This window comes from Chinchilla lanigera, unplaced genomic scaffold, assembly GCF_000276665.1.
Source record: "Chinchilla lanigera isolate Chin_1 unplaced genomic scaffold, ChiLan1.0 scaffold00032, whole genome shotgun sequence".
In the NCBI taxonomy this organism is placed as follows: Eukaryota; Metazoa; Chordata; class Mammalia; order Rodentia; family Chinchillidae; genus Chinchilla; species Chinchilla lanigera.
In genome coordinates, this window is record NW_004955433.1 from 23,454,161 (window position 1) to 23,468,501 (window position 14,341).

At 45.3% G+C, this 14,341-nt stretch overlaps 2 protein-coding genes across 2 annotated transcripts in view; both read left to right on the forward strand.

Moving 5' to 3' along the window:
- LOC102017153 (acylcarnitine hydrolase-like) overlaps nt 1-14,341 on the forward strand; it is a 51,740-nt gene that overhangs the window by 16,688 nt on the left and 20,711 nt on the right. The window lies entirely within an intron of this gene.
- LOC102027667 (cocaine esterase-like) lies at nt 826-4,891 on the forward strand. Its single transcript, XM_013516229.1, has 5 exons — nt 826-918; nt 1,411-1,555; nt 3,155-3,292; nt 3,806-3,878; nt 4,315-4,891. Exons 2-5 carry the CDS (start codon nt 1,411-1,413, stop codon nt 4,499-4,501), a joined length of 543 nt encoding a protein of 180 aa, XP_013371683.1. The 5' UTR covers nt 826-918; the 3' UTR covers nt 4,502-4,891.

Genomic DNA, 14,341 nt, shown 5'->3' on the forward strand with positions numbered 1-14,341 from the left:
TCTGAGTGCTATACCCACCTGGGATGGGTAGTTTACATACAATAAAAGGGAGGGAAAGAGGCTTGCTCTTCCCGCTGCCACTCCCTTTTTTGTTCCTTCTGCTTTTGCTATCTTTGTCCACCACGAGCTGTTGCCCTCTGCCATGTGTCACTCTGCCTTGGAGCCAGCCAAGTATGGATTGAAACCTCCGCAAACTGTGAGCTAAATAAACCTTTCCCTCTTTAATCTGAGTGTTGGGGATCAACAATGAGAGAAAAGTAACCAAGACAGAATTTGGTACCAGAGAAGTGGGGTCCTTGCTGTGACTATACCTGACCATGTGATTCACGAGCTTTTAGAAATGGCTTATAGGAAGTGTTTGGAAAGGTTTGGAGATTTCTTCTGAAAGAGAAGCGCTAGAACTCCTTTGGCTGTTCTGTATGCGGGATTTTGGTCAGAGCTCAGAAGATCAAAAGGCCGATAAAAATCCCATTGGTAAAGACCAGGCTCACGAGGTTTCTACTGGGAAGAAGGACTGCATTGGTTGTTGGACTCCAGATGATGTGTGTTATGGCTTGGCAGAAAGGTCTGCATTTTGCTCATGTCCAGAGACTTTGCCTGAAACTAAAATTAAGGGTGGTGAACTAATTAGTCTGGGAGAAGAAATTTGAAGGCAGTCAAATGTTGAGGCACTGGCATGGCTGCTGTTGGGGATTTTTACCCAGATTTATGTTGAGAATCAAGAGCAAGGAGCCCAGCAGGCTAATTTAAAATGTTGTGAGCTTGGTCAGAAAGGAAGTTCCAATGAAACTGTGGACTGCAAAGATAGAGCTGAGGAGATCTCTATTGCTGAGAAGGAAGAAGAGTATCAAAAAGATGCCCTGAGGACAGCAAAAGAAGCAGCAAGTCTCCACTCTTTGCAGCCTCAAAACTGCAAAGGTGAAAGACTTTGCTTTGATTGTTTGGGTTTTGTTTTGTTCTTTGGTACTGGGAATTGAACTCATGATCTCAAGCTTGCCAGGCTGGTGCTTATGCTGCTGAACTATATCCCCCGCCCAAGACATTGCTTTAGGAAGAAAGCCACAGAGTGCCATGTTCCAGAATGGCAGCAGCAGCCACACTAGTTTCCAGAATTGCAGAGGCATAGAGAATTTGTCCCTCAGAATCAGGGTCAGAGTGCTCAGCGATCCAGGTACTCGACCCGTATAGCCAAGACAGTTCCTCTCCCAAGGATATGGCAACCCCAGATTCATGCTGATACAGCTATCTCATCCAAAACAAGCTCAGCTATGTATGTGGTTGTAGGTGGGGTCACCCCAAGTTTTGCCCATTTCTTACAATCCCAAGTCCATCAGCTGTTTTCCCACCACAAGCTCCCACAAATACCCAGAAACCTATCTAACCTGATTCTCCATGATCTACCTCACCTAGATGTTGCCTGCTGAGTTTGGTGACCTGTTGATGGAAGAGTACATGGGAGACAATGAGGACCCCCAAGTCCTCCAACTCCAGTTCCATGAGATGATGGCAGACTCTATGTTCGTGATTCCTGCACTCAAAGTAGCACATTTTCATTGTGAGTACATCAGTAACTGAGATCTGACTGTCTATGCAATAGCTCAGAACTGTGAGGTGAAGTGAGGTCTGTAGAGTCCAGGTCCGTTCCCACACCTTATTGAGCCTCTGGTGCCAGATGCTTGACGTCTGTCATCTCAGTGAACCTTTGTGTTTAAATCTTAAGCAAGAAAAGTAAGTCTGGAGGGTCACAATTCCTGATTTCAAAATATACTGCAAAGCCACAGGAATAAAAACAGAATGGTAGTAATGTAACATAGATCCATAAACCAATGGAACAGAATAGGAAACACCATAACAACATAAACAACTATTTGAATGTCATTTTTGGAAAGGAGACAAAAATAAGTGTTTAGCCAGCAGTGCTAGGAGAAATGGATATTAATATGTAAAAGGTACAAGATCCTTTTCTCCTGTAATTCCAGTACTATGGGAGGCTGAAGCAGGAGGATCATGGATTTCAGCCTGATTTGGCCAACTTAGTCCACTAGTGAGACCATGTGTAAAATTTTAAAAATTAAAAAAGGGCTGGGCATATAGCTCAGTGCAAGCCCAGGGTCCAATTTCAGTGCTGCACACACATAGACAAAAAAAAATACTGTGTCTGTCTTTAGGAATACTAAATCCAATAAATGCTGGTGCGGATTAAGGATGGAAGGAAATAGGAAACCTCCTGGTCTTGGTGTAAATAAAATTAGTATAGGCCTTATGGAAATCATCATGGGTTCCTCCAAAAACTAAGACTAAGTATAGAACTCTCAGTATATTCTGAAAGAAATAAAGTCAGCATACTACAAAGAGGCCAGGCTAGGCATATTTATTACAGCATATTTTGTAATAGCTAAGTAGTGTGATGTAGCTTAGGTGTCTATCAACAGATGAACAGGTTAAAAAAGTGTGTATATACAATAGCTATTACTCAGCAATAAAGTAGAATGGACACACATCATTTGCAAGAAAAAGGATGGAACTGCAGATCATTATATTAAGTGAAATGAGCCTTGCACAGAATGTCACATATCACATATTTCCTACATAGGAGAAATATGGAGAAAAAGAAGACGTATTTTGTTTTTGGTACTGGGAATTGAACTCAGGACCTTGATTTACCAGGCAGGCGCTTGTGCCACTGAGCTATATCCCTGGCCCAGAAGGAGAGATATGAGGAAAGGAAGACTAGTAGAAAAGAGGAAGGAAATAAGGGGAAGGAGGAAGACAGAGGGAAGGTGGAAATAGGGGGAGAATGATCACTGTGTTAAATGCATGTACATATATGCCAAAATGAAACCCACGAGTCAGTTCACCTAATATGCTCTAAAACTCATTTTCATACCTGATGTAAGAGACAGACACCTTTCTCATTATATAAGTGGAGAAACTGAGGCGAGTAACACTCAGTGAGTTGCCCAAACTACTCAGCTGGGAAGTCCAAGGTCAATACTTATCCAAGGCCCTTCCCATTGTTCCTGCTGCACCCTGGGGCTCTTTACCACACTGTTCAGATTCCAGCCAACGTTGGACTTAGGTGTTTTATCACCAAGGGTGAGGCAGAACAACTCCAGCTAAGAGGTCACGAAGTCACAGCTGTCCACCTCCTCAGGTTCCCATGGCACTGTCTACTTCTATGAATTCCAGCATCTTCCCAACTTCCTCAAAAACAGCAGGCCACCCCATGTGAAGGCTGACCATGGTGATCATGTTTCCTTTGTCTTTGGAAACTTCCTATGGGGCAAGAAAGGTGAGTCTCCTCGACACCCTGGAGTAGGAATGGGCTCTAGCTAGGTCCCTGAGTTGTGAATTCATACACAGTCCAGGTGAGGAAGTTGAGGCTCAGAGAGAGGATAGGGTCAGTGTCCACTATCTTACACCTCAAGAGACAGTGCAGGAATGAGAATCCATGCCCTTGCACTCCACTCAGTGCTCCCTCCTCCAACTGTCCATCCTGACATGGTGTCCAGCATGGGTGAAAAGGGCAGGAGGGACTGTCTCACAGCATATTTGTTTTTTTAGTGACTTACCAGAGTCAAAGGAAAGGGTACCTTCTGGAACAGCACAGATCCCATGGTCAATTTGACTAGAGACTGAGATGAAGAAGGTTGGGCAAGGGGAGGGCCTGGCTCTAGGGTAAGGAGGGAAGGAGAGGACCAGGCCTGGTATCCAGGTGAGCAATGAGATTCCTACATGAATATGCAGCAGGGTGACTGTAGTAAGCATCAGTCTAAGACCTGGGTTTTTGTCATTCTCTCTGCAGCTCTCTTCACTGAGGAGGAGGAGCTACTAAATAGGAGAATCATGAAGTATTGGGCCAACTTTGCACGAAACGGGTGAGATGATACCTCAATCTTCACATGGTGTGTGAGCCCATCAGGTGCCCCTCTTACCTGTGGGGACTTTGTTAGCATATGTGTGTCCTTAAATCATGTGTTAACTCCTTTGCAAGACCAAGAATTGTGTGGGCACAGAGAGGAGCCTTGCCAGTATAGGTTACTCATCCCCCTCCCAGTGACCTGTGTGGTGGATTATAGTGCTGTGTTTCAGTCACAGCCCGTCTCTAGGAGGGAGGGACAAAACAGGACTGGAAGCCCTGTCTCACATGGAAGGGACACTAGTGGGATGGTTTTGTTCTCTGTATCAGGAAAAGTTCCCCTTATTTCTACACTTGCCAGCTTAGGTGTTGGTCCTGATGCAAATCAAGATACTCAGGGGTTCCACAGGACTCAGACTGACCTCTCATCCCCTATTGGGAGGGTATCTTCACAGGAACCCCAATGGTGAGGGCCTGCCCCACTGGCCTGCCTTGGACAATGAGGAGCTGTACCTGCAGCTGGACATTGAGCCTACTGTGGGCCGTGCCCTGAAGGCCTCCAGGCTGAAGTTCTGGATGGAGACCCTGCCCCGGAAGATGAAGGAACTAAAGGGTGCTGAGGAGAAGCACACAGAGCTGTAGCTCCGTGTGTGTGGGAGGGAAGGGTGGGCGTGATTGCACGTAGGGTCTGCCTTGATGACACACACCCACACATTCACACAGCCATTCGTCCACTCTTCATGCCTCCATCTAGCCCTAGCTCATGAAGAATCTCCTGCATAATGTTCATTGCCAAACCTGCTTTGTGTCTCCTCTTATTAGGCACTCATTGTATTCCCCACTGCTGTTGCTTGTATCTAGATTTCTGTCATGTGGACATAGGTGTGGCTTTCCAGAGGTGCCTGGATATAGGGTGTGTGATGCTGAGATCAAGTATGTGACGCTGGTATTGATTCATGGTGCAATGCTAGGATTTCAGGTGCCTCACCCTGGGTGTGAGTGATACCCACCTATCATTCTTTTATTAAGCAAGAACCGAGGGCATAGCTAGTACAAATGGGCAGATATCAAAAGTTTTAGTAATTAAAGCATTATCCTTCTCCAATTCTGTCTCTTATGCTGCTGGCAACCATTCCCTGGTGGGCCTCCTACACCCAGCACCACGCTTACTCAGTTCAGCTGGGGGTATAAATTGATCACCAGTTAGCAATCCACAACAATCACAGTCCTTACTTCCCATTAATTTTTCAATGCTTAGCAAGACTAAAAACCAGGGATCTCCTGCAATTCAAATACACTCTTATCTTCATGTGAAAGGTTTCAGTTCATTTTTGCAACAATAAACAAATCATTGTGTGTCTTCAGTGATTTCTAATCAAAGAACGTCCCTCTCCACACAGCCCTAAGGGTAGGTAGCCTGGATAGTATATAAGAGACAGAAAGAGGGCTTGCTGCTGTCACTTGTCACTTGCTGCTGCCTTTTGCTGTTGAACTGTTTCTCCTCTGTGACTGCCCTCCGCCATGCCACCCTGTCTTGGAGCCAGCCAACTATGGACTGAAACCTCTACAAACTGTGAGCCCAAATAACCTTTCCTCCTTTAACTTTGGGTGTTGGGTATTTTGTGTCAGCAAAGAGTAATTAAGATACCCAGGGAGCCATGGATGTGTAAGTCCCAATGGAATCCACCATCCTCACCATCACACTGGGACTGGATTCCTTTTCCTTTCCTTGCTATACCCTCATGCCTCTACCTTTTGTCCTACTGTCCATACTCTTGCCTGAAATGAAAGTGATGCCTTGGAGAATGTTCTGCACACCTGGGTGTCAAAAGTCTTTTCACCTCTCAGTTATTCCATCGGTGCTCATATTTATATAGGCTAACAGAAACCCAGGTTACATGAACCTAGGCTCTTTGTATGTTCAGGCTGCTGTAAAACAGTATCATAATCTAGGTAGCTTGTAACAGCAGAAATTAGTTTACAAATTGGGAGACTAAGAAGCGGGCATCAGTATATCAAATGTGGCTTATTCTCTGGCACATAGATGGTACCTTCTCACTATGGCCACACTTGCTAGAAGGGGTAAACAAGAGTTTGAGGGGTGGCACAAGGTGGAAAGAGCATACCTAGAGCTCCCCAGTAACAACCACCAAGATTGCCAACTATTGAAAATGTCTCTACCTATTGTCCACCTATATTAAATGGCATCTATTGTTAACATTTCAAACAGCTCACCACTCATCTATTTCTGTCCAGAGAAGTTGCAGGCTCTATTTTTGTGAGAGTGAGGACTGCTCATGTCCATTTGCCCTTGGAGACTGGGCCAGTGGCGGGTGGTTCAGGAGAGCCAGGCAGGTCTTTAGTGGGCTGTCTCCTGAAGTTTACTGTCATTTTCATGATTTCTGCTGACAATGTTAGAACCACGCATAAATGATCATTGCAGACCTGCTAAAAAGTTTCTGTAGGATCTGTTTGACAAGTGATATTGGAAAGCTCACACATGAGTTGCTGAAATATTTCCATCCCCTGGCTCCCCAATGGTCTGTACATCCAGGCAGGTTCTCCTGTCTTTGAGAATTCCCCTTGCATCCTCCTTACTCCCTGCCTCCTACTCTTTTTGGTCATCCATGTGACCAATTTTCTCGTCACCTCCTTGTGTTTCCTAAACTTTTTTTGGCTTCTCCAATAAAAACTTGTTATGTGTTTTTATCTCATTGTACAGATGTGCCAAATTGTGTTCAAACTGCTTCTTTGTTGGCCTCATGTACTTTACCTGTGTTGTTAAAATGCTGTATCCCTTGTCGCATATTCTGGGACATCCTCTTCTACCCCCAATACTGCTATCTTTGGCCAACATGCCTTCCTGAGGTGCCTTTCCTCCTTTCATCCACTGCATTTAATTCTGAAGTATAGTGCATTCTAATTGGGGTTAAATGATGAAGATGATCACATTACTCACCCTGGACTCCAGATGGCAGGAAAAGAGCACATTAAGCTTGGGCTGAGACACTTAGCAGAGGGTACAGAACTCCCTTTCAGTGCACCCTCACTGCACATATGGTAATATTTCCAGTGGTTCCTGAGAGTGTTATTCAAGCCCTGTCGCAAACATGTCTCTGTATGGTTTTCAGTTCTTTGGGTGTGCAAGTCACCCCAAGACTGAGTTCACTGCATATTTCTCAAATCTTATTAGTTACCTTATTTTAAGAGCTTTACTGTGAAATTACTTATTTTGAATTAAGTTCACCCATTTTACTTACATAGATTGGTAAATTTAGTAAATGTAGGAGACATCCAACTACTGCTACATCACATTCAAAATGTTTCTTCACTGCAAAAGCTCTCCTCATGCCCCTTGACAGTCATCACTGCCCTCCACTGTGATCTCTTGCAACCACCTAACTGCTTCTTCATGCTCCACTTTGCTCTTTCTGTAATATATAAGGGGAATTGTTTTGTTTTGTTTTGTTTTTTTCTGGTACCAGGAATTGAACTCACCACCTTGCGCTTTCCAGGCAGGCGCTGTACCACTGAGCAAAATCTCCAGCCATAAGGGGAATCTTTTGTGACAACTCGGTCACTTAGCATGTTTTTGAGATTCAAGCTATACTTCTTTCCTTGTATGGTGGGGCCGCATTCTGTGTAGGGAGACACCGCACATGTCCACTCCCCAGACGATGCACATCTGAGTGACTTCTGTGTTTTGCTACTTTAAATACAACTGCTCTGATCATTTCTAGTTGTGTCTTTGTGTAGATACATGCCTATGTGTAAAGACCTTAGAGTGAAGGTTGCTAGGTGCAGTGACAGCATGGAAAGAAGGCCAAGCCTGGGCTCGAATTGGTGGTGTTTGTGTGTCTCGGTAACATTTGCTGGATACCCAGTGCAGAAGCAATTTCCAGAAGTCTTGTAACTGACTGAAGCACTTCCAGCAACTGGAGAATAGACAGTGCAGCTCTGTCCACCTATGAAGTAGAAAATTCCCCTGACTTTTAAGGGTAGATTTGCATGAGGAAGCATCACATCCCCATGAGTGACATTCCCAGTAGGTTACTGGAGAGGACTTCAGGAAGTTTGACTACATACTGATATGGTTGAAATCAAACCAAGGGATTTGAACAGATGAAGTAATGAAGATAAGAACTGCAAAGCTAAGACTGGTCTACTTGAGAGCTGTACTCCACAAAACCAACTCACGTTGGAGATCCTTATTGTGTAATGCCTCTGACTTTGAGCCTGTGTACCAACAGTGTGTCTGGTGTTGCAAAGACTTCCTGAGGCCTGCTAGGGCTGGCAAGGCCTTCCCACCTAACTCTGCCTTCTTGATCTTGTACTCAAGCTCCAGACCTCATGCATTTCTTCAGGTGACTGTGTTTTTTACTTTAGCAGAAACTATAACTGGGTGTGGAGGCACACACCTGTAATCCCAGCCCTTGGAAGGCTGAGGCAGGAGGATTGCTGTGGGGTGAGGCCAGCCTGAGTTACATAGTGATTTCAAGGCTGGCCTTAACCAGTAGTGAGCCTCTGTCTCAAAAAGAAAAAACAAGAAAAAGAAAAGAAAAAACCCCAAACACATGAAAAAGTTGTAGGCATAAATCTGTTGGATATGCACAGGAATAAATAAAAATGTTTGATTTGACATTTATGGGGTACAGTATGTGTTGTTAGACTGGTTGAACCTCTCACTTATCCCTATTTACAAAATAGTGAAACAAGCAGATATAAAACATCAAAATAGCACAAGGAAGTGGAAATGACTCAAAGGCCAGTATCAGCCTCTGAGCACACCAAGATCTGGGCAGTCTGGTTTCCCTCAAGTGAATATGTAGCTGGTGGCCTCTGCTCATTTGTGCCCTTCTCTCTTCCCAGGCCATAAGAGAGTCATAGTAGTCCCACCCACAGCACCTGTCCACTGACATTAACAGTGCATTAGCTCAGGTACACTCATTGTGCACATGTGTACAGGTGTGTTGCAAGGATAAGGTGATTGTTCAAATTTGGGAAAACAGTTTGCAGCGGGACACACATTGCCATCAATCACCATCAGAATAGTCCCCGTTGCTTCTAGGAACACTTGCCCCATCATTCTTGCCATTTTCTGGAGCAATTCTGGAGCTCCTCTTTCCTGAGTGTCTTTTGTTGTACTATTTTGGCTGCCTCTATATCTGAATTAATTCTGAACCTTTACCTTTTTGAGGTAATTTTGACTTTGGGGAAGAGATGGAAGTTGCATAGCTTGAGATGTGGTGAATGGGGTGGATTAGGACACACTGCCGTGTTTTTACAAATCTGTCTTTCTGTTGGATGACCTTGGCAGCAGTGTTCACCATATTTTGATCACAGCTTATCAGGACACAAAGACATGAAGGGTGGAGGCCTCTGGAGCTGCTCCAGAGAGTAGTAGGGGTGATGAGATTGGTATGTTCCAAGTAAGGGGGAATTTTTCTTGGCTGTGTCCATGTGTGCCTGCATGTGCATGTGTGTGTTTTGATTGCAGTTTGTTTTTTACTGAATAAATTTTTTAAACATTTGAACATTCACTGCACATTTTGTCATACCTCCTATGTTTAAAATTGTGCCCTACCCTGCTGGCCACTGGCTCCCAGAGACCTGTGCTTGCTCAGTGTCACTCCCTGGCAGCACCCTCCTGCCATACCCATCCAACTCACTGCTTACTCCCTGCCAGGTCCAAACTCCACCCTGGCAGGTCCCTGCTTGGCTGCCTGTCAGTGAATGAAGCTTACTAAGCAAGAGTGCAGAAACTGGCCTGCAAGCCAAGCATGACCATGAGGCTGGATGTACACTCTGCGGAACTGAAAGCACCTGCCTGTCTTCCTGATGGATTCTTGTAGATACATCAGAGACTATTCCTGGGCCTGCCAAACTGTGAAGAGGCAGAGCATGAGACTGGCAGAGGGAAGATGACAGGAAGAAAGAGCTGCTGCTGGTTGCAGAAAAGTGAAGCATGAACCTAACTGATACCTCCTTCTAGAAAGAGGATCAAGGGTGACTTAAGAGTGCACAGCATGCAAGATGGGCCTTGTCTGGGTAGAGAAGAGAGTTAACAGATTCAAGGTGCCCATCATCTACTTTCAACAACAACTAGGACACGGGCAAACTACTTTTATCTGATGGTCAAGAAACTTTCAATTGCTTCTTCCCTTCTCAACTGCAGCCACAGGCAGGCTGGGTATTTTGCAGTCTGGGCGCAGATGCACGTGTTTGTCTTCACTCTCTTCAAAACGCCATTCCTTGCATGGAGGATGCTTTCTTCACATCAACCCACCTCGAGTGTGAGATTTCTTGAGGATGAGAGATCTTTCTATCAATTCCCATAGTCCTCCTTGTGCCTCATAGAACCTGGCAGGGTTCCTGCAAAGAACTTTCTCTCTCCTCAGTGTGTGGGACCCTTCATGGATGCTCCCAGGCTTCAATGAAAGCACCAAATTCCAAAGAGCCTGAGTGGGCCTGTGGCATAGGCTGCGGGCAGGCTCAGTGAAGCGGGAAGAGGCTGAGTGGGAAAGCCAGGAAGTGTATGAAACCAGCATTTGCAGATCAGGGTCTGCTGACAATGCTGAGCTGAGGATGGCAAGGAGGTGGCAGCTGAATAGACAGACCGAAACCTAAAGTATCTTGTCGTGCACTGCAGGACTCTGCCAGCTTTATGTAGATCATGAATATCAGGCAGGTGTGGGGCAGAGTCGTCCATGTGAAAGGCACTAATGTGAAGGTTCACACCATCCTGAGTATCCTTTGCAAGCCATGAGTAGGACTACCATGATTTGAGCTTCATGAAGCGCCTGAACTTAGAAGTGGAGTGAGAAATGGGACCTCTTCCCCTGTCAAAAGCTCTCTGAGGACCTGAATAAATTTATGCTCTAGAGACGAGGGTTACTCTGAGCTCTGCACCAGGCTTCTGGAGTTCTTTCATCTAATGCCCAAAACCAGTTTTGCTCTGCATTGGGCGAATTTGCCAAAGAAGTACCATGAGGCTCCAGTGGGCTGAATAACTTTGCCAGGCTTTATACTGTGGGTTTGGCATCTAGAAAGTATTACCTCTCAAGAACAAACAGAAGTATAATTGTCTTCAGATTTGAGTAATGCCCAGTGTTCTCTGCCACCAGAGATCGTGCCTCTGGGAGAGGATGGGATTGTCTCTGTAAAATTGTACTAGCCCCTGCCACCAAAATAGATGACATAGATCACTGAGACACACAGTGGTGCTGGATGTTTAAAAATCCATCCTCCAAGTCACCGTGTCAAGTGAGAGGACCCGCTGCCATTGGTGCAGGAATGAGTGCATTCTTATAACTAGAGACTGATAGAGACAAGGTTCCCAGAGAAGCTGGACTTGGATGAGGGACACATCACTGCATCTCTGTAAGAAATTAACCTCCATTTACCCATGCAGTGCCCATGTAAGAATTTTGCACATTCAGGACAGAATGAATAGAGATTAATGGAGAATGTCAATATATGCATCCAATAGTTTTCATAGAAACTTCAGAGTGAGAATTTCCAAGTTCCAAAAGGAGCTGAATCCAAGACACACAATAACCATGAGCCTTCTTTGGAAATCTGTACCCCATTCCAGGTTTCCCAGGGCCTGTGGCCAGTGCTGTGGTGGGCAGAGACTTTAGAGAAGGCTCAGGCATCAACAGGGGAGTAGGGAAAGTAAGCACCAAAGATGGTTTGAAGCAATCATGACACAGGTGACAAGTTTTGACCACTACACATCCCCTGGATTAACCTTCTGCTATTGTCACCAGGTGTCTGCAACATGTGGAAATAATGAATATAGAGGGTGTGAACTTTTTGAATTTTCTACCTTTCCTAGCCTCTTGTCTGAGGACTGTTTATACCTGAACATCTATCCACATGCTCATGGTGATAAGGCCTCTAACCTCCCTGAAAGTAACAGATTGTAGTCAGCTCCGGTTGTGAGGAAATTTGTTCTACGAGAAGATTAGTAGGGATGTGCAGATGTATCTCAGTCTTAGCACCATGGTCCAGCATGCTATGGGCTCAGGGCTAAGCTCAACTGTGAGAGATTGTTGGGGTGGCAGTGGAGCAAGAAGAGGAGCAGCAGGTGAAGGAAAAGGAGGAGAAGGAAATGTTAGAAAGGCTTCCTTCCAGCCCCACTGGTTGCCAAAAGCCAAGCAGCCTGACTGTCTTTCTCCCACTTCAAACTAGATGTTTCCGAATGCGTTTGGTGACCTCTTTTATTTTATTTTATTTAAAAATAAAAGGAGAAAAACATTAGCAGACAGACAACATTTTACAAAATAACAAAGGAACAGTACAGACAGCACGGAGTTACAAACAAAGTGGTAGGGAATTAACTCTATTTATTTATTTATTTATGTATTTATTTATTTTGGTGACCTCTTGAAGGAAGAGTAAATGGGGTACAGTCAGAAGCACAAACCCTCAAAAGCTAGTTTTAAGATATCACAGGTAACTTTATATTCATGATCCCTGCACTCCAACTAGCACATTTTCGGCAGGAATTTACTGACAACTGAGGCCTGACTGCATAGGGGGCAGCTCAGATCTGTGGGTCCCATGTGAGCAACGTGGTATCCAATTTCACACCTATATCTTTGTTGAGTTTGTAGTAATTTATGTCCTTTACCTCAGTAGGCCCTTATGGCTAGTACTGGAGGCAGACAGCCCTCCCACTGTACAGATGAGGAAACTGAGCTTAGTTAACACTCAGTGAGTCACACAAACTGCTCAGCTATGAAGTCCAAGAACTTTCCCACTGTCTCTACTTAGCCTGGTACCCCCTAATTCACTCCCCCGATTTCAGCCAGCTTTGGCCTAGCTATCTTATCAGTGGTGGTAAGGCAGGAGAGCTCTAGATAAAGTATCACAACAGAATAGGCTGCCCATGTCCCCAGGTTGCCATGGCTCTGTCTACTTCTGTGAGTTCAAACACTGGTCCAACTTCTTGAAGTATATCAACACCACCCTCCAACAGGAGAGCAGAATGTGGTGATGAGCTTCTCTTTGTCCTGAGATCTTCCTACCACCACAGTAATGGTCTCTTGTTCTGAGGAGCTGGAGTGGAGCTCCAGCTGGGTACTTGAAGAGTGACTTCCCTCGCTGTTCAGATAAGGAAACTGAGGCTGAGAGACAACATGGGATCAGTGTACGTCATGTCAGATTTCAAAAGTTTGCATTGGAATTAGCATCAGAGCCCTTCTACTCTATCCTGTGCTTCCTTTGCCTGACTCTATCCTGACCACGGTGTCCAGCATGGGTGTGGAGCAGACGATATCAAAGGAGCCATTGTTTCTTGAATGACTTCCCATTTTCACAGAAAGAAGTGTCTTTCTGGGCCATGTGCCACCCCAGTATCACCTAGCCAGAGGCTGGGATGAGGTATTTTGAGCAAAGGAGACCTTCTGTGTTTGGTTTGTGGTAGACAAGGGGACCAGGTCTGGGTCCAGGTTCAGGCTGGAGCTGGTTGATGATTGTGGTGCATGAATGAGAAGCAGATGTGAGTCGATAAAGATCTGGGTCTTGTCTTCTTGTTTTCGGCACTTGACCTCATTGAGGAGGAGAAGTTTCTGGGTAGGAAGATGATAAATTGGGCCAACTTTGCTCCAAATGGGTACCTGCATGTGCCCCGACTGTTGCAGAATTTCCAAGAACCTGGAGACACCAGGAGGAATTTTTCAGGTGGATTGTAATGGTACACCAATCCAGCCAGTAGAAATGCTCACAAGTAAGCTGGGCCCAAACCAAGAAGAGGTTCCCATTACTGCAATTTGTGACATCAAACAAGTAGAGACATAGAAGTGAAACAAAGGCAGTTAGTCATCCTAGCTGCTAACCATACCTTGGCTTCTAAAGAAAATACAGTCTGTGCATCTGAGGATGTTCAGATTTGGGTAGCTTGTGTATAACCCCATTTACTGATTTTATCAGTTTTGATACCAAGTATTGTAATGGAGGAGATGCACCTGAAGTGTCACCGTTATCAATGAGAAATACACAGGACTTAGGTGAGAAAGTAGCACATCTACATTCCTTAAGGAGGCGTTTCCTGAGCTTTTGCTTGCTTGAGCTGGCAACACTGTGTAGAGGGAGAAAGAAGCTCAATTTGTCATTGAGTTCTGCTTTACTCCCTTAATTACCCAGAGGCCATGATGGGGATGTCATCTGTTTGCCGTGCATGCCGCAGCTGGACCCGAAGTTCTGAAGTCTTCTCAAAGCTGGCCTTGTTAGTTACTGAGTACATGATGACCTATGTATCCCCTATGGCCATGCAGTGGCCAGGCAACCATCAATTTTTGTCCTGGAGAGCACAACAAATGCGCACACCTACCCAGCAGGCCTTGTGCTCCTGCCATGAGCCTGTCACTCCTGGCAGGACCCACCCCCACCCCAGCTCTCTCCTCCCACTCCACCCTGGATCCCAGCTGCATCCTACCTGCTCCCAAATGTCATACACCATAAGTGATGCTTCCTCTC